At 47.0% G+C, this 24,143-nt stretch overlaps 1 protein-coding gene across 11 annotated transcripts in view; it reads right to left on the minus strand.

Annotated features, from left to right (window-relative positions):
• Positions 1–500: 500 nt before the first annotated feature.
• The window catches only part of SVIL (supervillin), a 137,772-nt gene continuing 114,129 nt past the window's right edge, over positions 501–24,143 (minus strand). For 10 of the 11 annotated variants that reach the window (XM_045532836.1, XM_045532843.1, XM_045532822.1 and 7 more), the window contains 15 exons: positions 23,121–23,257; positions 22,357–22,504; positions 22,083–22,228; positions 20,706–20,881; positions 18,070–18,214; positions 17,062–17,338; positions 15,112–15,263; positions 12,774–12,879; positions 11,917–12,124; positions 10,188–10,321; positions 7,812–7,967; positions 6,059–6,202; positions 4,862–4,986; positions 2,683–2,838; positions 501–2,593 (listed from right to left, as the gene is read on the minus strand). In XM_045532836.1, coding sequence (XP_045388792.1) covers positions 2,507–2,593; positions 2,683–2,838; positions 4,862–4,986; positions 6,059–6,202; positions 7,812–7,967; positions 10,188–10,321; positions 11,917–12,124; positions 12,774–12,879; positions 15,112–15,263; positions 17,062–17,338; positions 18,070–18,214; positions 20,706–20,881; positions 22,083–22,228; positions 22,357–22,504; positions 23,121–23,257 — 2,297 coding nt within the window. In that variant the 3' untranslated portion in view covers positions 501–2,506. Of the gene's footprint in view, positions 2,594–2,682; positions 2,839–4,861; positions 4,987–6,058; positions 6,203–7,811; positions 7,968–10,187; positions 10,322–11,916; positions 12,125–12,773; positions 12,880–15,111; positions 15,264–17,061; positions 17,339–18,069; positions 18,215–20,705; positions 20,882–22,082; positions 22,229–22,356; positions 22,505–23,120; positions 23,258–24,143 lie in introns of those variants that run through there. The other variant, XM_045532884.1, reaches the window with a different exon arrangement.

The following is a 24,143-nucleotide window of genomic DNA, read 5'->3' on the forward strand; positions in this document are numbered from 1 at the left end:
CACTCGTTCCACTCTGGAAGGACCCCATGTTTGTGCCATTTGTCCAAAGCTTCAGAACACACTCAACACCCCATCTCCCCCACTGTGCCCCTGAGCACAGCCTCAACCAAACATCTGTCTTTCTCTTATGACTTCATTAGTTCAAAAGCAGCAAATGAAGGAAACCCCGCTTCCCGGTGACTGCGGTTTAGTCAAGGTCAGGGTTTGATTGGGGGGCTGTGGAGAAAAGCTTGAAGCACCAGAGCAACTTCATGGGCTGAGTACTTAAGACGTAGCAATTCAAGTTCGTAGGCAAGGGCTTTTCTCAATATGCCAAGGTCAAGGGTTGCAGCTACGGAAGGCAAAGGATCGGAAAAACCACCTAAGAAAGGATCTAGTTCTGTAGGCAGGAAGGAGACGCAGGAAACAATTCAGAGGAAAAGAAGAAACAAGTAAAGTGGCATCACCAGATGGGTGTCTTATTTACCAAAAGAGGCAAAAAGCAGACTGCCAGCACGTCCTTTGGGGACAATGTTTAATACAAGTAGATACACACAATTTTAAAGCACTTTGGAACAATCTGGTGACAATGAGTATTAATGATGACACCTGTCTTATTTATTAATTACAGCAGACTCTCCAGTGGAAGTCCCCATAGCAAGTTGCACTCCTTCTGTGTCCCTAAGCATCGGTGTGGTTTCTCTAACCTGCTGCAGGCGGCTGCAGCCTCACCTCTCCCTTTCTGACACTCTGCAGGTCACCCTGATGACTCTAGGAACCTTTCTCTGCTCCTCTTTGCATGCTGCCTATAGACATGGGCTCTGAGCCTCGCTCTCTCCTTCTCCTTCTACTCATTTTGGCTTAATCTCCAATTTCTAGGAGTGTGATGACTTTCCTGAGCTCGGGCTGTCCTGCTCTCCCACCTCCACGCCTGTTACGACAGTACCAACCTCGGCAGGAGTCCAGCGTCCGGCAATTTGCAAGAGCTCCCATGCCATCCTGCTTAGAACCCCAGGATGCAGGCAGAATAGCTAGTGCCATCTCGCTTTTAAGGGAATTGCAAAAAAGTTCAGTGACTGCTAAGTGTCATCACACAATCACACAGTGCGACCAGGAGCAGGTCACAGGCTCTGAGTAAGTTCCGAAGTTTTAGGTGAAGGAGCCGGGATTGGATGTGTTAAATGCACACTATCAGGGAGGCGAGAAGCAATAGCAACTCGTAGTAGGTCTGTAGAATACATTCAAAACCATGAATTTGGTATTTTAAGAACATATTAACTTGTGAGGAGTTTTCTAACTCATTGGTAAGTTTTCTAGATGTTTCATACATTTAATTCTTTTAAAGGCACTGAGATCCTGAAATTGAAATGTAGATATAGTTGTGGGGTAAAGAACGTCTGTTGAATGATGATTTTACAAAAATATGTCTTCAGTATAGTACCAAGAACTTTTAATTTTATGGGGAAAATATCAATATAATCTTATGACCTTGTATAAAATCTTGCCCTAAACTAAAATCAAAGTTACATCAAAGTTACTTGACACTTGATGGCAAAATATTGGTACTAGATTAACATTTACAAAACATAATTTTTTTTCAGAAAGGAACATGCTTGAAATTCATTGTGAACCAATTAATTGTTTATTCTGATGCTTTTTATTAATAGTTTGGAGTTCTATATCACAGAATGACATGTGTAATGTTTACAACAGGTATTAGAAATTGAGATGTTTTTATGTTTTACTATTTGAGAGTAAAATTGTAGATAATGTTCCAAACCATCGTCAAAAACGTAGCGCAAACTTTTCTGTATATAAACTGTACATAAAAACAAGGCACTATACATTTTTGGGGTGATATTAAGGTAGAATGGTTGATTTGCATAGATTCTGTAGAGTCCATGCTATTAAGTACAAATTCTTTGTTCATTTTAGCACCGGAAGTAGTACTCAGAACAAGTCATACCTAATGCTGAAGGAGACATTCCCGGATGTGTATGAAAATACATATCAGTGGCAGAGCTAATTTGACAGGAGCAATTCCATCTACCTCTTCATATTATTTTGACACCAAAAAAAAAAAATCTTAGGAGTGAATGAATGCATATTGCTTTGTTAAATACATATTTGACTTATATGGTGTTTATATAAATATATATATATATTTTTTAGAATCCACAAACTATCAAAACAACACTTTATAAAGAGAACTGCTTCAAAAAAAACCAAGGCAGCGCCGAGCTGGGACGGAGGCAGTGCTGGGCGGTGCTGAGGGCTCCCTGCTGAGTGCACGGAGGGGACGCTCTTGCCCACGTCCCTGCAGGTCGTGGAAAGTCCCTTAACGCTTCTCTGCAGCACTGACAAATGCACAGCTCCAGGACAAGCAGTATGGTCAACAACAAGGTCGGGTTCCGAAAACTCTGATTTAAAAATACTTTTTTAAAAAAAAATACCAGTCCAAAAATAAATATCCATTTCCCTGGTCGGCGGTGTTGCAGGCGACCGCGGGGCCGGGCCGGTGCCCGGCTCAGAACAGGCCTGCGGCCTTCTTTACGTTCACCTGCTTCCAGCCTGGCAGCGCACCGAACTCGTCCCGAGTCATGTCCAGCGCAAACTGCGGGAAGGGGAGAGACAGGGCGGATCAGGGACAGGCCCCCCGAGCCAGCGTGCTGTTTCTGGCCATCCCCCCGGGGAAGCACCCACCTCAAAGTCTTCGTCAGTGAGATATAGCTCGAGCTTGAGGGGGTCCACTCCTTCCGGGAGCGGCCTGGCCAGGAGGTCTGCTAGCGGATAGGTGGTCTTACAGAGTTTGGCCAAGACGTCTTCCACAAGGGTGATCTGACTCGAAACTTCCGTATCCTGGAGAACAAGAGGGCAGAGAGGAGAAGTGGGTGTCCCGCATTTGAACACCTTCCTCGGGTACTGGCAAAGCCACCGCCTGTGCCGTCTGCCCGGCCTGGAGAGACAGGGACTCACGGCTCCTCTTCCCAAGGAGGAAACAGCCCTGAAGCACAGGGGTGGCCCGAGCCTTGCGCTTCTCCCTGCGTTCACATGTTTTCTCGCCCTGCCACAAAGTCTCCAATAAACCCTGTCTCGGGGCTGCCTCCCTCAGAAAAAACATTCGGGGACCTTCCCATGAGCGAATTATGGACTAAAGATTAGTGGATTTGAAGTCTAAACACTGGAAGTCTCTAAATAACAGAATTTGTTTAAAAATATCTAAAAATGATCAGTATTAAGAGAAATCACACCCTTTCCCCCGGGCCCCATTTCTTAATCCACAATAGAAAAAGAAGGTAAGAAAATGCATCTAGAATATTCTGGGACAGAATCAAGCTTCCCCGTGCCCCCAACCACCGTGTGCATTTAGTGTGAACAGGCTACTCTGGGTAAAGCTGGGATGGCAGACTGGCTGCCTGTCATTTTTGCGTGGGTGGATGAAGGAATGAATGACTAAGAGTTGTTGCCCACGCTGGCAACGTGTGGACAGATGGCGGTCAAAGAGGCAGGTTTTGGAGTGAACCTGCCTACATCTGCTACCGGCTCACTCCACCCACTGACGATGAGACTCTGGGCAAGTGACTTCAAGTTTTGTGCCTCTGCTCCCATAGGAAAAATGGGGATAATAAGATAGATCCTGATGGACTATGGTGATAATTAAACAAGAAAATAAATGTAACGTGCTTGGAGCTGTGCCTCCTGCAGAATGAGCTCTGGGTGAATGTGAACTGTTCATCTAACTTGCTGGTGGGGGAATCCGACTCTTCTCTGGCTGAAACCCCCCCGCAGGCCTGCACAGCAATAAATGGCCCAGTGCGGGCCTTGTGACCTGCAGTGCGTACAGAAAGTGATTGCCGTTTATGTCCTTGAACTCAGCCTGCACACGGCAGCCCCGGCACCTGTAATCACCTGTAATCCCTAGAGCTTTTAGGCTCCGTGATCCCATGTTTATCGTAAACAGAGCCATCTCACTCTGTGTCAGAGATCAGGCTGCGCTTAGCCCTTTCCCGTGTAGATCAAATCAGTTCGGCTACAGGGAGACAGGTAGGTGAGCGGCAGTATTTGCACTTTCAAACAGCCTCTCTCCATTGCTCTGCTGCAGTGAACTTTGCTTGTTTAACATTACTCAGACTTCCTATAAAATACGCTCAGGTCACTTCCCCCAGAAAAGTAGCTAACAAAATCAAAATGTAAAAACCCTTTTTCCCACCAAAAAAACCCTTGGACATGGTATTGCCAACAATGTTAGTAACTCATAAATTAAGAAATTCGACATAGCTGTAGTAAGCTGCTTTTCTGTGTGGTTGGACAATAAAACATTCTGGATGACAATATATTTTGGTAGATAGAAGTTACGATAAATATCTTGTGGAAATGCCAGGTTGTCTCATAAAAGACAATATTAATGAGATGTTGACCAATACCTTATCACGAGTCACAATACATCCATTCATTTAGTTATTTGAACATATATATCCATCACAGATTTATTTTGTGACGTCTGAAACATGAGGATTTGGTTGTGCATTATATGGACGTTGAGAAGTAACACCAAGCACTAGGTTTGTAGCTAAAAGAATGAGAAGTTTGCAACTTTTATGTATATACAGTCTTTAAAGTAATGAAATTCACCTTTGCGTTTACATTTTTATTAATAAAATTTGAGTCCCATGTGTAGAAAATTACTGAAATGTTACAATTGATTTCCCATCAGGCTTCTGTTCTTCCTAAGCTAATTCTATGTAGACTTGTTAACATGTTGCAAAAGAAAAAATATTTTCTCACTTTGAAAGTGCAATTGGATGCTTCTCCCCAAGGTCAAGGTCAACCCACAATCCAAAAGGCGGAGGAGCCTCCTTCACAGACCAGGCAACACACTCACCAATTCTGTGATCTCAGCAATGTCCTCTCTGTGCTCCCAGCTGGGAAACATGTTGGTAAAGGTCAGGGGTTCCAGACCAGCGTGGATTAGGTAAGACTTGGGGGGCGGCTTCTTGAGATTCTTCCCTGTAGTTACACAGAACACAAGCATCAGCAGAGACCCAAGGACCCCGTCTTTCCCTTGAAGTCTGTTTTCTTCTTTGTTCAGAACTCTTGACTTCATGATTAAAACACAAGTTTTGAGTAGTTCACAACAACACATGGATAATGTTTCTATAAAATGGTAATTTTATGCCCAAGACTACTAGAGTGGCATATAATCAACCTGACTCTACACTTCCTGCCTCTAACAAAATGCTTCTGGATCCCTGGAAGGGAGAAAGCCTCTCTCTGTAGTTTCTCAGTGGGACAGTTTCTCCCTCTTGCCTTCACCTGTAGAAGCATTCCTCCGACTTCCCAGTGTGGGATTAACTTCCACATGATTAGACAGCTAATGACAGCATTTTATAAGTCTAGTTTAGCTATAACATTTGGTGGAAAGTTTAATAATTTATTTATTACTAAAGAGCTTTTCAAGACGAGAGTTAATGGTACATCCTCAGTGATATTAACCTAATAATATCAATGAAACCATAAAGATTCGATGGGAAACTAATCATTGGCCTCTTCATTTTATATAAAAGACCACAAATTTCAGGTGGACAATATAGTAAAAAACTGTATACTTACTATGGGTAAGTTTCTTTTTGGATATAATACTAACAACAACAATGAAAAATAAAGAAAACAGATTGGCAGTGGCTGAATGGGGAGAAGTCCATTCCTCGCCACACGGCCCTGCTTGCAGACGGCGTGCACGGCGGGGGCTGGCTTGTTTCAGGGCAGGATTGATCCCACGGGCACCAGGGTTTCAATCTGTCCAGGGCATCCACAGTGGCCTTTTACCTTGAGGGTAGTAAGTTCGATGGCCTCATAATACAAGAGACAGAAACTAGTTCTCCTTCATGACAGCAAGGGAGAATGTGCTAATTTACAAATTAATAAGCCTCAACAAGTGAAGGGGGAAGAAACTGGTTTCATTGCCTCCTGCCAGGCTCTATGAATGCTGGCTGACACTCGCAGAGAGGGTAGAGGGCGCAGGGCTCCCGAGGGCTGCAGGCTGCTGGGCTGAGCGGCTCCGCGCCTGGGAGAGCCTCACCTTTGCAGTACTGCAGCACCGTCTCCATGGCACTCTTGCGGTCGGAGGCCCAGCGAATGCGGGCGGAACCGGTGATCTTGTTCTCGATGGGCCACCAGCCTTGCCAGAGGTACACCTCATGGTGATTGTCAACGAGGAAAAGCGCTGTGACGGAACCAGACAATCAGCAGCTCCTTTACAGACACTTCAGCTCACTCCTGCCCAAACCTAACCCATGCTCTGCCTCCCTGTGCCAGGTCAGAGGACAAAATCCCCTTGGCAGTGAAATTCGGGGGCAAAGGGGCAAACGGGGGCCCCCAGGACACCCCTGCCCCTTTAAAACTTCAACAGGAAGAAGCCTCTAGGCAGAATCAGGTGGCCTCAACGATGTGGAGTCTTTCCTTCCTCCTCTTCTGGGTCCTCCTCTCTTTGCCCATCTCAACTGCAGGCCCGCTGTGCCCCTCTGGCTACTGGCAGGGCTGTGCTAAGAGTGGGCCGATAGCACACTCAAGGGGCCGATAGCACCACTTGTCTCTGAATAGCACGATAAACACCAGTGCGCAGCTCACCGGCCCGCCAGGCCACGGACATTCTCGCCCTGCCTCTAATTACTTAGCAGTGATGTGAGTCCACTGTTCTCTTACAGAGAAATCGGCTTTAAAAATCAATTGTTCTGCCTCTTCCTCCTCACTTTTTCTCCTCCTCAAACCATCGGCCTGACTCTCACTCCACCCAGCAGAAGGGCTCTCAGCCTTGCTAGCTCGGCCCACGTGTGTCCTTTCCTGGCATACATTTCAGGATTCTGTGGAAGCAACACACTTTAAAAACCCAGTGGAGAGGCCGGGCGCGGTGGCTCACACCTACAATCCCAGCACTCTGGGAGGCTGAGGCGGGAGGATCGCTTGAGCTCAGGAGTTCGAGACCAGCCTCAGCAAGAGCGAGACCCTGTCTCTACTAAAAATAGAAAGAAATTAGCCAAACAGCTAAAAATAGAAAAAATTAGCCGGGCATGGTGGCACATGCCTGTAGTCCCAGCTACTCGGGAGGCTGAGGCAGGAGGATCACTTGAGCCCAGGAGTTTGAGGTGGCTGTGAGTGAGGCTGACGCCACAGCACTCTAGCCCGGGCAACAGAGCAAGGCTCTGTCTCAAAAGAAAGAAAAAAAAGCCCAGTGGAGGTTGACGCCACCCTGTTGTGGGCGGCAGCCTCTCTTTCCGGGCACTTTAGTAGTATTTCCCACAGTATGACGTGTGCGCCAGTCAAGATTTTCAGTGGTGACCTGGGCTGCGCTGTAAGGTGAGGTCCCTGCCTGCAGCCCGGGGCTCTTGTAATGTGAAAAGGAAGAAACACGAGCCAAGGGGCAGCTGACCTTTGACTTGACCGGAGGGCGGGCGGGAAGGGTTATCAGCCTAGCCTCCTGTGACGTCCCAAGCAGACTGAGAGCACAGGGTTGAGTCTTGAGGCGGTGGCCTGGTGCAAGTGGCCCAAGCTTGGGATTAGAAAGCTTGGGTTCCCCGGTGGAGCCTGGGTATGGCAGAGGCCCCAACCTCCTCCTCAGCCATTTGATTTCCCAGACTCCCTTGCAGCTGGGGGATCATGTGATGAGCTCCAGCCAATAGGATGTAAGCAGAAGTCAGCTGGGGTGGCCATGTGACAAGCTCTGGCCAATGGGTCTGGGGGTGTGCTCGGCAAATGGAAGCTGCTTCGTAAACGCTAATGTGAAATTAAAAGCCTTCTTTGGAAGGGGCGTCACGGCTGCTCCCTGCGGGCCTCACCTGGCTGGGGCGCACTGTACAGATCCTCCTGCAGGAAGGGCATGGAGCTGATAGCGGAGGGCGCGCGCGCCGGGTACGTGAACTCCGTGGCTAAGAAATCCCCAGAGGAGCTGCTGAGGATAAACAGGCGAGGTGCGAAGTTAAAACTTCCCGGATCTTTGGAAGAAAAGAGAACAAAGCTAAGGACACAGTATGCATCGAGGTCAATTTCAGCTGGATGGAAGAATTAATGTTAAACAGGAAATGATTCAAAGAATTGGTGGGAACATAGGATTTATCTGAGCTTGCAGGTGGGGAAGGCCGTTTTAATTGCAATAGTAAAAGAAGTAATCAAAAGGGAAGAGACTTATGCATTAATTATATTAAAAGGAAAAATTATAGTGCAAAAAATTTAAAAGATGAAAAAGTAATAAAATGGGAAATATTGGTAATATAGCAACTACTTCATATCCTTGATATACAAACGAATATAAATAAGGAAAAGATAAATATCTCAAAAGATGTGCAGAAAGCACAAAGAGAACATTCACTAAAGTATCACAGAAATACAGATGGCTAAAATTGTTTATCTATATTAAAAAATATAAATGCATATTATAAAGTATGTCCCAGTACTTCTAATTCAAAAATTCAATTAAAACAATGATTAGCTATCTGTCTCCCCTCATCAATTTGGCAGATAGGGAAAAGACAATTTGCTGAGGTTATGACTGTGCTGGGAAATGAACACTTTTGTGTACTGCAGGTGAGAATGACTTGTTGAGATGTGCTATAAGATTTTTATAACTTCAGCTCAGCAGTTCCATATCTAGACATTTCTCTCAGTTAGGAGTAAATATATGTAATTATTTTAAAAATTATTCAAACTGCATTATGTAATAGAGAAAAACTGAGCAGATACTATACTTGATCTTAGCCAAATGCCAAGATGCGATTAATAGAGAAAAATTGAACACAACACAGCTCTCCCATTGTAGAAGACTGTTACGTAGACAGTGACATACATTCATAGAACATTTGTGGACCACCCTGCAGCCATTCAAAGTCTAAACATTAACAACTTGGGAAATTATTCACAATAAAGGAAAAAAGCATGTTACAAAACAGTAGTTTCCAAACTTTATTTTTAAAAATAGGTACTCTCTATATAGCATCAAAAAATGTGCATTCTGGTTACCTCTGAGAGATATGATTATAAGAGACTTATTTTCATTTTTAACTTCTTTGCAATTCCAAACATTTTCTATCATCAATAGGCATTATGTTTAAAAAGCTATATAAAAGTTTATAAAACTTGAAAGGCAGAGTATAATGGAGTGGTTATAAGTACACTCCATTGCTGTCCAACCTTGGGCAAGTTGATTAACTTCCCTATGCCTCAGTTTCCTCATCCGTAAAATTGGTAGAGCATTGGGTTGTATTAACGGGGTTACTACACACAAGGTGCTGAAAGGGTGCTTGGCTTTTCAGAACTGCTTAATACAATTTCACTTTATTTCTCATGTTAATCTGTATTTTAAGAAAAGACAGGGGAGCACATTCTTACACACCTGAGCTCAATTTGGGGAATGGGAACGTCTATTCTGTACTGCAGTGGCCTTTGTCTTTCTAAACAGGGTAATGACTTTGAAGGGCTCTGGGATAAGGGACCAGCTTCCTTCTCCAGCTCCCACCCCAACACCCAGAACGTGTCCCTTGACCACATTCTTTTTCTCCTGCCTGCCCCTGTTTGGCAGTCTCTCGGTCACGTTGCTCAGTGGTCACCTCTTGTCAGCCCAAAGTTCAAAGGCTGCCGGCAGTTTTCACAAGGCACCCCAGCGTGCTGGGCTTGCTTACTCATTAAACATCTACTGCGTCTGCACGGGGCCAGTCACTGACTCCAGGCCTCCCTCCTCCTGCGCCTTCTGCGTACTCAGCGTCTCTGGTCTCCCATTCAGGATCCGCCTGTCTGGTTCTGACCAACCCTCTGCTCTGAACTGTGGCCACTTCCCTCCACTCCGGGTGCTGGCCAGACCCAATGGCACCTTGCCACATAGGTTGACATTGTGTCACTGCTCCTCTGGCTGCCTGGGATTTTCTTCTCCTCAAGTCATACCAAGCTCCAAGGCACTGTGCAAATGCCATCTCTCCCAGGGAGTTGTGTGTGACCTTTCCTGACAGAAGTCACTTTTTTTTTTTTAATGCTCAACCTCCTTCATTTGTACCTCTTTCATGTCAAATAATTTTTATTTTGTCTTATGATTAGTCATGTATATTTCTTAGCCTTCTTGGTAGGTTTAATGCATAGTGTGTTGCACATAGTATGTGCTCAATAAATATTTATGGAATAAATGAACTTTCAAAAAGGTGACTGAAGGCTACGGAATGTTGCATTACCTTGAAGCATGCAGTCATAGGCCTTCCTGTCTTTCCTTCCTAAGGCATCCCAGAATCCCAGAGGCTCAGAGCCTTCGTCACACTCGTGTATCGTCACTTTGCTGCTGCTATGCAGTCCTGCTTCCAGGGGGCACCTGCACGGGAGAAACACCAGTCATCTTTCATAAGCCCGGAGAGTGTCGGCAGCACAAAATGATCCCAAACCAATCTACAGGTCAGTTCACCATCTCTCTTCTTCCACTTTCGAACTAGCAACAGTTCTTACTCAGGAATGAAAACACGCTCTGCAGTTTGAGTGTGTGTGTGCTGGGGAAAGAGGGGTTGGCTCGACCCCTAGGGAGGAATATACAATTAAATATAATATGTATTAATAATGAAAATAATATACATTTTTATATATAATACATGTTGATGATTTCTTACCCCTCTTTCCTGTTAGAACATAGACTTATGGGGACAGAGACTTAGGTTTATTCACCACCAAATCCCGAGTCCCTAAATCTGTGTTTGGCTCCAAGCAGGTGGTTGCTAAACATTTGTTGAATGAGTAAGTGAATGAGTTGCTCATGATTTTGATTTTTGGACTTCAGCGGCCCAGGTTTGATGAGCCATGAACGCTTTTGGACAGCACCTCACTGAACGTCATCTACCATCACTCCCGCTCCTAGCCTGCAGAGGATGTTTGGAGACGGACATTTTGCTTCACATCTGTCTACCTGTTGAGAGTGTACCTGCCCCACTCTCCACTCCACCCGCCCTCTCCACGCAGAGCGAGGTTTCAGAGCAGTCACAAGGAGGCATGTCCACACTGCCCTGTTCTGGTGCCCAAGGAACGGGTTTCACCAAATCACACTCTTGTGGCATGCTATGGCCTTACAAAGTGCTTCATGTTTACTATGAAGATGTTACCAAGGTCCTCATAGGTCTTAGTCACCTGCCGAGTAATAGGAACACTGGGCTTTCTTTGGCTGTATGCGATGCATATTTTGCATGGGCCGCTAGGAAGCTCAGAGCCACAGCAGTGCCTACTCTAGTGGGGGAACCACCAGCACAACATGCTCCCTTGGTTTTCACCTTCACCGCCCTTCTGTTTTCCCTCTTCCCTGAAGTCCTGTGCTCGCTCATAGTGGGCCTTCCCTTTGCAAGTGGCCAACTGTGGGGGGCCTGCCTGGGAGAGAGGAACAAAACCCAACACCTGTAGCACTGTGCCCGAGAACTGCCTCAGGGAGGCCAGTAGCTCTCCATCAGGTGGCTGCCTTTGAGATGGGGGGATACAGATGTTCTCTACATCTTATGGTCGGACATAGACAGCTTCCCAGACCTTTACCTTCTTAACACTCCACTGTTCTGACATAACTAAAACTCTGAGTCTGAATCCCTAAAAAGATATTTGAAATCTGCTGTCTTTTAATATCGCAAGACTCCAAGTTTATAACTCAAAGGCTGAATTGCGACTGCAAAGACCCAAGTGCTTGCTGGGGCCATTTCCCTCTTGCTTCGATCTGCCTCTTACTGACGCAGGAAATCCTCAGGAAGGGGGGGAGCCTCAAACTGGGGGTCTTGGCTGAGATGTGTGTCCCCTCTACTTGGAATGCCACAAGTCCCTGCGCACATTTCCAGCTGTCCCTTGGGGAAGTTACTTTGAGCAACCAGGCGTCCGTTCCCCAGGAGCCGTGGGATCCCATCCCGCCCCAGCCCGCCTGTGCCCGGAAGCCCACACAGCACTCACTGTTCCTTGATTCTATTTGCCGCCATCCTTCCGACCTCCTTTGTGTGGGCCTGGGCCTTGCATCCATGCCACAGGTACATGAGGGCCTTATTCACGTTGAGGACCACCATGGAAGTCCTGGACCTCAGGCTGCTACAGTGACAGGCCACCTCCAGCAAATTCCCTTCCACGGGGACTTCTCCTCGCACACAGTACAGCCTCCACTCGCCTGCAGGGGGCGCCCACACGCAGCGTTAGGATCCAAGCCAGTGACAAGAAAAGTGGCCCTTCCCGGTCCCTGCTGTGCAATCTGCAGCAGCCACCAAGTCCCAGGGACTGAAGGGACTTGGGGACTGGGGCCTGCAGCACGAAGTCCTGCTGGGCAGTGCATCTGGTCTTACTGCCATCCAGAAAACAAATCCTTTTGGAGTTGGAAGCAGGTTGCCAAAAGTTCACGATGTAGAAAAACCATTTTTCCAGAATTTATAAGTTATACAACAGGCACACTTTTAAAGACTCTAAAGCTAAGATTGCTTTGTGTTTTTGGATACTGGCCAACAAAAATCCCATAATTTATAATAGAAGATCCACTGATTTTTTTTTCCTCCTAAAATGAGCAGACCAGCCCTGCAAGGATTCGGTTTCAGGTGAAGCAGGGTCTTCAAGCCTCCTGCACACAAAGGCGGACCCTGAATTCCACAGGGAGGAGGCGAGCTCCAGGCTCCTCATAAAGTTGATTTATCAGGCAAACATTGGGAGGCTTTCACTGCTAAAGCCACAGCTATATGAACAGAGACTGATTTTAAATCCCCTTGCCTATAAAAATACCTTCCAGGAAAGGAAAAAAAAATCGAATTCTAGCAGTAAAAGTGACTTACTTTGCGCATTTTCTTCTTCCTCTTCCCGCCTCCCAGAGTGCACCACCATGCCCCCCTGGAAGCACTGCAGAAAACAGGGGGGCTCCTTGCCCTGCAGAACCTGGACCTGCAGATTTAAACACAGTGAAATCAGGGGCAGGGCTGGTTAGGGTTTTCAAAGTCATAAAAAAAGTAAGTACCTATTGTAGAAAACCTGAAAAACACCAAGACCTACAAACAAAAGCCAGTGACTATTACCTAAAGATAAGAGCTATCAAAATTCTAGTCTGCAGCCTTCCTTTCCAAGTGTTTTCAGGTGAGATATTTTTCCCCTAAATGAATGCTGGGGCGGGGAACCCGTGGCCTCAAGGCCACATGCAGCCCTGCAGGTCCCCAAGGGCGGCCCCTTCACTGAATCCAAACTTCACAGAACAAACCCCTTTATCAAAAAGATTTGTTCTGTCAAATTTGGATTCAGTCAAACGGCCATATTCAAAGATCCAGAAGCCACACGTGGCCCCAAGGCCACAGGTTCCCTCCCCCATACTCTCATTTTTTTTCACCTGGTATTTTTCCCTCATGAATATCTTTTAAAAAGCATGAATTCTGATATTTGAATGGTATTCATTGGTATCGATGTAGCATTGTATCGAGACAACACATTTTTACCAAAGTATACCTCTCAGCAGTGAGGATGACTAAGCACTGCCTTAGTAAACCCAGGGGAAAAATGCATCCTTCGCGACCACCACAGTGGTCCACTCACAGAGCCCACAGGTGTGCGCCACCACGCCTGGCTAGTGGCAGGCAGTGTTTTACATGTTTAACATAATCTTCCATCATTGGAGTGATAAAAAATGAAATACTGAGACTACACAGATTAAGACTGAAAACTCCAAGGGTGATTCTGAAGGCACGATTAAAACATATCCATTCATGGCCTTCACCAAAAAAGGGAGTTGTAGTTGAAATTACTATTAGGAATAAATTAAAATGTGACTGTTGCCAGTGACCATTTCTAAAACACAGTCCATAGTAGAAACTATGCATTTAAACATTTTTTAGGGAACATGATTGATTCTTAGAACTGTGGAAGCCTGAGTGAGTGCTGATATATTTCCGGAGAAAATGTCTCTGCTGTCTTCCCTCGTGCTCATGTTAATCATTCATCCAAGAAAGTCAAAGTATTTGCACATGGTGTCCTGTGTTCCAGACAACCCAGAGTCAACTCGTAATTGCTGGTACTAAAGGATGAGATGCCCGATGCATGGATCATCCAAATGTTAAAAAGAAATGTTCACAAAACCTTGGATTTGGGCGGCAGTCCCTGCGGGTCCTGGGGTTCCAATGAAGTTGTGAGGCCCTGGGACTGCAAGACCAGGCCAGACTGCTTGTGGGGAAGACGGATAACACGTAAGGAAACAAAACCATTATGTTGCTTGAGGTGGTGGGAAGTGCTATGAAAACAAAGGGATAGACTAAATTAGGGTCAGAGAGTGATGGGAGAGTGAGGAAGGGTTTGGACAGAATAAGGGGTGATGTGCGAACAGAAACCTGCGTCTAGGAGGCTGAGGGCTGCGTGCATCCAAGTAGGGGGAGAGCCTCAGACAGGGAGAGGGCACAGGGCTGGGGGGGGTGGTGTCTGTGGAGCAGCAAGAGGGCTGCAGTGCCTGGGTGGAGGCAGGAGCAGGAGGGGCTCAGAGAGGTGCCCAGGGCCACCTCGAAGGCACTGAACTCCCAGGAGGCCACTTCCACTGCAGCCTGTGTGGCAGAGGGCAAAAGCGTGACCCGATCTGGTGTGTTCCAGAAAAGCCACCCAGGCTGCTATGAGGAATGCAGACGGGAGTGCTCAAGTTTACACTAATCTCTGATGTGTCCTGCAGGGAGATGTGTGTGAGGGGAACATCTGATTGAATTTTCAAGGTTCTTGAGCCAAAACTGCTCAGGATTGCTGTTCCAAGTCGCTCGTCCCACCAGAAGCCCGGGAGCGTCCCACTGAACCTTGCCAGCCCTGGGTCCGTTCTTTAAAAAATCGCCGCCAACTTTGAAGGGGACAGTGGCATCTCTTTGTTTTACTTGCAATTGCTTGCTTATTAGTTAGGTGGAAATCTTTTAAAACCACTCACTGGCCATCTGTGCTTGTGGCATGGATTCACTAGTCGCAGACACGGCATTTTGTCTCAGATCCTATTAGGACAGGTGGGAGGATGAAGTTAACAGGAGGGGGAGCCTGAAATCTCCAGGCGCCAGACCAGGGCTGGAAGTGCTTTGGGTGACATTCACCCAAGGGACCTTAGGGACCAGGCCGAGCGTCCTTGGCTCCCTGGAAAGGATGCCCTTCTAGGTCCCTGAGACTCACCTGGGCGCCCCTTTCCTCGTCCAGCTCCACCGTCATCAGCGCCGACGTTCCCTTCTCACTCACGGTGGAGGACCGGCCCTGCCAGAAGAAGTAGACGCACTTCTCTTTGCCGGTCACCCTGACGGAATGCTCTGCCTTCTGCCGGCTCCCCACTGCGAACACAGAGGCAGAGACCTGTCAGCAGCGGAGAGGCCAGTGGAGCGACGCCCGGCCAGGGCTGGGGGAGCCACTTGCACCCGGGGAAGGTCAGTGGCGCCCAAGAGAAGAGAGAGGGCCCCTGGCCGCCGGCTCACTGGTCTGAGCCTCCTGAGGGAGAAACCCCTCTTGCTGGCCTAAGAAAACACAGATCTCTCCAAGTGTGTGACAGGATAATTTTGTAAGGTATTTGGTGACACAAACGTGTTTTCCATATTATGCCACTCTTTGGCAGACGATTAGCTGGTAGCGAGAAGATATTAAAAACAGCAGCTGGACTAGTTTTAAGCTCAAAGGAAAAATTGTAGACTTAAAACTATTTGAATTTTTGTTTATAAAAAGAAGAAATCTTTGAAGTTTCCAAGTTCTGTCAGAAATGGAGGAGATACATTGCTGACATCTCACTTTCCTAAAAGAAACTGGGATTTCACGTCTGTCACCAGGGCTGTGGCCAGGACGCAGTCCCGACGTCCCTTCTGGCCGGCACCTGGCGGCAGTGCCTGCTCTGCGAGGGGTCGTGGAGCGCCAATTGGGGAAAAGGGCATTTCAGACAGCGCCGCAGACCACGGCCTCTGCCCCAGGAAAGGACCCCCCGAGATTCCTTTCGCTCACTCATTTGACAAACGTTCAGTGAGCAGGACGCCGGGGCTACAGTGAGGGACAAGACAGGCAACCTCGGGCTTTCTTTCCAGTCAACAGATGAGCAAGACGACTTCAGACAGGAATGAGCGCTGTGAGCGCTGGGGGTGGGGCAGGGCCGGAGCATGTTGGATGCCTGCTGAGAGGACACCTTTCCGGGGAGGGGGCTGAGCGGAGACCCGAATGATAGTGAACGAGGCAGAATCTTCTGGGCCCAGTGAGGTAGCAGACCATGTGATTGACTCAAAGGCCGGGCAGTCCAGGGTGCTCTACCATGGTGTGTGTTAAGAATTAATAATAACACTGGATTCTCTGGTTCCATATTACCTCAGTTGGTCTCAGTTCCAATGCCACTTACAAAATCACAGTTTTATTGAGGATTAAAGGTAACTGGAAAGCTCGTTTAAATTCTTAAAAGGCCAGGGGCCATATTTATTTGATTTTTGGTCCTCCTGGGAGTTGCAATCTCAGGGCCATGACGTATGTGCTGTCTAAGCGGGAAGGGATGAGGAGTGTCAGGGACAAGGAAAAGGGTGATGAGAGTCCAGATGCTGCCCGCCTCCTGCCCCGAGGGCACAGCACCCAGTGGAGTGTTTTGCCTGCAGGAACCGGGAAGCTCCGCCTCTGCATTTGCTGTACCAGACCCACAGAGCCCTGCTCTTGCTCTCAGCCTCAGAGGAGATAGCTTCTGTTATTTTTAAAACACATCTTTTGTCCGTGCATTTACTATACCATTACACCACTGCTCGGTTCCAGTTTTAAACCATGCAGATACGCTCTACTTAACAACCCTAATTGCAGCAGCATGCAGCCACGTGGTAAATGTCATTTGGAGGCAAATTGTCACTTCCCTAGAAAAGCTCTGGGGACGGGGCGGGGGTGGAGGTAGTGGGCAGCCTTGGCACCCACGTTCCATCCCCGTCAGGGGACGTCAGCGGCGAGGGCCATGCTGGCCTGTCAGCGATCGGCCTTACTCCTTTCGTCTCTACGGTTTAGTCAGTGGCTGTCAAGGGTGTGACTGGGGGGCTGCATGGCCCCCTGCAGTGGAGGCGCGACATGACTCGGGGTGGCCTGACCCACCTGTCTCAGCTCCAGGGCAATGCGGCACTCACTAACCTGTGGTGCTCACCATGAACTTCCACTTGACCACATAGGCGTCCCCCTCGTGGAACTGCCCGATGCTCTGTTTGGGGAGCCTGCTGTAGTCGAATTCTAGGATGTGCCAGACATCCACGGACAAGCTGCTGATCTCGAACTGCCTCCTGTCCGGCCCTTCCACCAGGCCGTAGCCACGGCCGACATTCACACCATCCAGAACGGTGCCTGCCGCCGCCTGGGGCAGGGGCACCATCAGTGTCACATCGTAAGGTTTGACATCAGCCCTGGGGTCTTCCTGCGAGGGGGACATGGAAAGATCAGGTCAGTTGCCCCTGTGTGCACAGCCAGTCCCCGTCCCACACTCGAGGCTGTGACAGCTGTTCAGGCCAGCGCAGATGCACGGCTGTCACACACGTCTCAGGGGCTTCGCTGCACATAGGGAGGCTGCGTCTCCCGGAGGCCGGGGAGGCCGGATTCCCGTTGCCGCGGGAGTGCAAGGGGTGTCTGAGAACAGGTGCAGACGCGGCTATTCTCGTCTGCCCGAGTTAGGTTATAACTGGAGACCAGTCTGCTGTTCTACCAGCGAATCCTCGAAGGCTTCTTAACTTAAAGGACACATTTGTCTGTGTGTGTTTATTTTTTAAAAATTAAAAAAAATTAATTGACACATAATTATCCATATTTATGGGGTACAATTTGATATTTTAATGCATGTATTTGTTGTATGAGGAAGGGATGGGAGAGGGAGGATGGGAGAGGTTGGTCACTGGGTACAAAGTGACAATTAGATTGAACAATAGGCTCTGGTGTTCTACTGCACGGAAGGATGACTATGGTAAACAGTAAGGTACTGTATATCACAAAATAGCTACAAGAGAGGTTTCCGAATGTTCTCACCACAAAGAAACAGTAAGTCCGCACAGTGACGCATACGCTAACCTCCCTGATCTGGTCACTACACACTGAGACCACGTGTGCTGGGACTCACACAGAGCCCCGAGTTTGACGCTTTAGCACCCAGACTACCTTCTGCTGGGCGAGCTCCCCGGCGTTCTTCTCATTAGGTCTCTTCAGTTCAGTCCAATCCAGAAACTTCTCTTTGAATAAAATAGTCTCATTGTGCTCAGTAAGTCTCCCAAATACGGCCCAATCAGGCCGCCCCCGTCCTTTTCTGCAGGGTAGGGGGAGAAGACAGGAAAAGAATCAAGATTAATCCACAACACAAAGGAATCTAAAACCAACACAGAAGGCTGCTGAAAAAAGAAAAACTCAAAATATGTAAGTGGTATATAAAACAAATGGTTTCTTTTCACTTATTTGAGTGACATTTTATTGTTTTAGCCAGAAGCCTTGCAAGGCTTTGAGTCCATGGAGTTGATGTGCCTGAATGTGACATGAAACATGTCAGGATTGGATTCTTCTTGCACTCTAGCAAGTTCTTTGGGATCTTGGCAAAGGCAGGAGCCTGTGCACACCTTACTCACCTACTTTTTGCCGCTAGACACCTGCAAGTGCTTACCAAGTCTCCCTCCAATGAACTAGTAGATCCAAAGAAGGTGTCACTCATCCTGAATTCTCTATTATTTTATGTCATGTTACAATGAAGCTCTTCAGAGTATGGAGATCTCCTCTGTCACCAAAGTGAACACTTTCCTATCTCATAGAGGGAAGCTCCACACATTTGTTTCTAGGCCACTGGCCATGGCAGCAGGTGGGGGAGCACAAGGACACAGGGATGGACACGACACAGGCCAACCTGGAGGGCTTGCGTGGTCTCGGGATTTTAGAATTTAACACTGTGGCCAGAACACAGGTGATTTAGAGAAAGGTGGAGCTGAGAAAGTACAAGCTGCAGGAGTGCAGCCCAGAGAATAAATGCAGGCCCTTCTCGTCCCTCCAGATCAGTCTCTGGTCGTGAATGGGGCCCCTCAGACCCACTGCTGTGACCCTGTTTCAGTCACCTCCTGTCTGGCCAGGACTTTAGTGTCTGACGTTATGGCTGAGGCACATCAAAAAGGCTGCCCGTTTCAAAGGAAGCTGGAAGGATAAAGCACAGAACACAAAACCTTGCGCCTCCTGCCCTCACGGGACTTTGGGAATCAAATATCAGCGACTATGGGAAACTCATGGCTGCCTTGAAAGGTTGCGGGTCTTCAATCAGAAAGTATCTGAAAGTACTGTCTTTCAGGTAAATCCTACTGTGCAGACTTGCTAAGATGACTACAGAAAGGGCTCTTGGCTCCTGCTTTAGAAATCTGTCTTATATGATTTGAGGCAAGTGCCCCAGAAGATTGCAGCGTGAGAGGTATGACCCTGGAGAACGAGCCAGGTGTGTTTCTCTGCCTTCCTGGACTTACATGTTGGAACTGGGCTCAGCGGTTTCAGCCTCCTTGTGTTTTAACAGGTGCTGAGTGCGTAATGTTGGCTGTACCTCAACATCCCTGGGAGCTCCTAAGACACACTGACACATAGCCCTACCCCTCACGGACTGAAAACACATCTCTAGGCTGGGCCCAGCAAAGTGCCGTTTTTTAAAAGCTCTTCAGGTGTCTCTGTCTCAGAGAAGTTGGAAACCAGTGGGTTAGGTGCTCACTCATCTACTTGCACATCTGTGCTTATGTCACCATTAAATATAAATTGGTCATCATATAGATTTTATGTATCAGCACTAATTTTTTCTTTTACTATACCAAATAAAATGATATTTTTAGTCATAGTGTCAGTTCTTAAAACACTGGTTGTTACAGTGCTGATGTTAAATGTGCCTTTGCTTAAAAATGATTTTAAAACTTTTTACCACATTGACATAATTTTTAATGGTTTCTATAAAGATAATTAATTAATAATAAAATCAGTAATTGGGCTTTAAAGCAGGAAACTAGACAGGAAATTTGAATTTGTATACCAGCTCAAGGAAAACATTTAAATGTGGCTGCATGACACCCAATATTCGATGCCGTTTGGTGGCACTTCCATTTCTAATCTATTCTATGGCACATATAGTTTAAAAGCATTTTTTTTGGAGGGGGTCTCGTAGTTAAAAAAAAAACCAATCCATTACTGTAAAAATTCTTTACAGATTCTTAATAATCATATTTCTTAGAGTTTGTGCATATTCTGTTGATTTGCCAAAATGACTTTAAAAATTCCAGTACACTGTAGGAAACATTAAAATTGCAATCGTTATTTTAATACCACAGCCTCCCCACCAAAGGCAGAAAGGCCCAACAGCATCTACAGCCGTGGCATTCAAGGGCTCTGCTGGGAAGGTATGAGATTAGAAGGAAACGTGTTGCTTTTGTACCTTTAGCTCAATGGCTGAATTCCAGATCCCACGTGATTTGGATTTTCAGACCAGCATGTGATCTGTTTAAATGATTGCTTTTCATCTGCCACAGCAGCACCTGGGATGCTGCAGGTGGGAACCATTTGTTCACTTTAAGAAATTAAATATAATACAAATGTCTTCCGGAAGGCTACAATAGCCACATTTCCATACTAGGTAAAAGCTAAGGAAATGTTCTTTTTGTGAATATTCATGGGCCACTGCATAGAACCATTTGTGACAGCTAAATCCAGAAAGAGCTGCAGCAGGACTGCGGCAGGCAGCAAGGCCTGCGAAGGGCACCGCTCACTCTCTGAGCCGCCCGCGCTGGGGGTACCTGGGGATCAGCGGATTGCACTCTCCGGGATCCAGCGGGTTGATGTCACAATTGTCATAGTCGAAATTTCCATTCCACAAGTGCTTTGCAAGCTGAAATGCTATTTTACGCTGTGCTAATGTGACTTCTTTCCCATGCCACACGTAAACTTCGCTACCAAAATCAAACACCAGCACCTGGGGAAATGGCACAAAAGAATTTGTTAACTTCAAAGATGTACTTGGGTAGAACCAGGTTCTCTGCTGATGTCGAATTAAATGGGCGATGATGCAAATCCTGTAGCAATCACTACAGACACAGCCAAGTTACAAGGTCTGACCAGCTGGCACCGCCCTGCTAAGTCAGCCTCTGCCCTGATGTGTGATCGCCTCCTCCGAATGTCCTAAGTGCCCAAGTTAATGCTCGCTCCTCTGAACTATCCAACCACGTTTGAATCATACAGAGTTAAGTATATCTTATCTTCTCTCCCTCCTCCCTCTCTCCCTCATTTGCTCGTTCACTGACACAGCACAGAAAGGACACTTCATCCATGCCAGGCTCCCATGTCATCTCTCCTGTAACCAATTCCACAATCCTTAAGGGCAGAGATCACATCATACAGACACATACAGTAGGGATTGTTTGTTGATTACTAAGTGTTTGCTGAATGAATACATGAATGTAACACTGTTTCTTATTTCCATAACCGTGGTTTGTCCTATTCTTTCTCTTAGAATGATTTCTCTCTTCATTTCCAGCAACCCAAATTTTACTTAACTCTAAACTAGATTTAATTTGTTTTCTCTTTAAAATTATTCTTGATTATTTTTCTGTGACTTTTTCCCCATATATATCATACCCTTAGTCTAGCTTCAGATCGCATTCTTTCTAATACTCTTCTGTCTAACAAAATTTAAGGTCTTTGTGTGTCTTCCCCATTTTTCCTCAATACTTAGCATATTTAATATAATAGTATTGGAAATGTTTGTAATTAATAAATATTTACTGGTGTGAGAGGAAAAAAATAGCACATTACTTGGCAAATCCATAAATCATATATGCATGTATCTATTATTCCTCTAACTTAAGGAGTGAAAAATATTTAATGTTTATACATAATTCAAGAGATAGGGCTAAGTAATTTTGCCTAAAGTGTAAAAACCTTCAAAGATCCATGCTCCTCCTCTGAACAATATTCTTAATTCTGTGTTAGTATTTACGATGGCAGTAATGGTTTGAAATCACAAATATCCTTTGAAAAGCTGCAAATATTCTACAGTCAGTACTAACGCTGTCTAACCTTTTTCGGGCACTTGCTCTCTATCTTATCGGGCTGCCCTGGGAAGAGCGTGCTTTCAAGGCACCTTCCTGTTGAAGGGTGGAGCCCACCCACTGTACCTCTTTTGGCTGCAGGATGGAGCACTTGGGGATTTTGCCCCAGTAGTCATCGTCAGGAACAAGTTTGTCATCCATGAGACGGTAAATGCAGTTTGTTTCTATTATAGCTGTTTCATATAGCTCATCTTCTTTTGGGTCTCCAGCAGCTTGGGGATAAAGACGATAGGAGAATGTCACATTTTACACTGAACAGTCGCTGGTTTAGAAGAATGACCAAAGGGAGAAGAAAAGAGAGTCAAATCATATCAACCTCTGAAATATAATGGATGCTTACATTGGTAGCTGCTTTGGCCTCCCAGGAGCTTCCAGAAGTCTTTAGCTGCATGAGTATGTGTATTAATCCCTTCTTCAATGGTCTGGATATAAGAAGCTCTACAACCAAGTTCCCTTTTTGTCTGAATTAAAGTCGCAAGTTCAGAGGCCTAAAGAAAGAGAGGAACACAATTACCTGGGCAGAAAACCCCATGGCTAGACAGAGTAGCACGTGCTGAAGCCAGAGAATGGAAATGGTGCACAGTTGCAAGGACAACCTTGTGACCACAGGTGTGGGTGGACACTGGTTATTGGGGATTTTCAATAAAGTCAAGAAAATATAACTAAAGGACAAGGAGGTATCAATTCTTTGGAGCAATAATTCTTAATCTTCAACATTCAAGAGGTCATGTTGCTTTTAAAAAAAAAGCCATTCTTTGGGCTTTACCCCATGGGATTCTTACTCAAATGGTCTGCGGCAGAATGACACGGGTGCCTGGGACAAAGAACTTTGAGGTGGCACCCATTCCTTTTTTAAATAAAAATAAACCCAGGATTTAAACATTGAAGGTGTAGGTCATAGTCCTTGTAAGACATCCCCCTTAGGTGCCTACTGAAAGCTGGTTTAGGAGACACTCAGGACAAGAAACACCACCTATCCCTTCCCATTGGAATGAGGCACCTGGCACACCTGAGACGCTTTTCATGACGTGACAACTGCAAGAACACTCTATGGGTGCATAAAGGAGATGTCAACTAAAGTATTTTCATTTTTCAGATACCAACCTTCGCCTTTTCTATGACGTTGGCAAACTCTCCCACCCACAGGAAGCAGTGGTGGGGAGAGAGCAGGAGGAAGCAGTCCCCACTGCTGAGTGACGAGGCGCGGGGCTCCACCAGCCTGGTCTGGACGTGTCTTCTTCCTGAACACGAGGCCAAGAGTCACCGTCTTCCCCGACAGGGGAACTGGCACTAGGGCCACCCCATATCTGGAGCACCCCTGCCACAGGCTCTTTCAATTCTACAGTCTTGTCTACATGACCCTGGTGGCCTGTTGGGGGCTTTGAAACAGGTACCAGGACAGCACCATCGACTGCTGCCCTCGGGTCCCCACGCTACTCAGGACAGTGCCAGTCTGTTTACAGCAGGTGTGTGGATTGAGTGAGGCTCCCTCCCCCCGGGAAATGTACAAACACGCTCCTTTTCCCTCCACTCTTCTCCCGGGGCCTTTCTCTCCACCCGGCGTCTGCGCGTGCCCAGCGACGCCTGCCAGCCGGGCCTTACAGAGGGCGCCCTTCACGCAGGGGCTCCCCTTCCAGAGTTCTCGCTGCGAACCGCAGCGTGTCTCCATCCGATCAGCTCAGAGGGAGGCACAGCCTCGCGCTGGTCTCAACACCTTCTCCTAAATGGCTTGTTGATTTCAAGCTGTCCCCAACCACACCGACAGCCTAGTCTCTTGGTTAGAACGTGGGGCAGAGATTGGTTATTTGGGCTTGTCACCTGTCTTTTTACATGCCCCAGAAAAGACAGTGGTGACGCAGAAACATTCCAGAGACCCTCACAGGGGAAGAGCATGGTTCACCCACCGTCCTCCCGAGGAGCCATCTCTAGGGGTGGCCCAGGAAGCAGCGCCTGGTTGTCCCCGAAGCCTCCCTTGCTACAGATAGGAGGTGCATTCCGGTGGAATCCAGGTCGGCTCATTCTTCTGCCTTCCCTTGATTCCTTCCCCAAGAACGCGCCCTCCCTCCGGCCTGCACGGCTTTTGCTTATCTCCACGTGGAGGACCGAGGAGAGAGCAGAGAGCCACTC

The sequence above is a fragment of the Lemur catta genome, chromosome 1 (genome assembly GCF_020740605.2).
Source record: "Lemur catta isolate mLemCat1 chromosome 1, mLemCat1.pri, whole genome shotgun sequence".
Lineage (NCBI taxonomy): Eukaryota > Metazoa > Chordata > Mammalia > Primates > Lemuridae > Lemur > Lemur catta.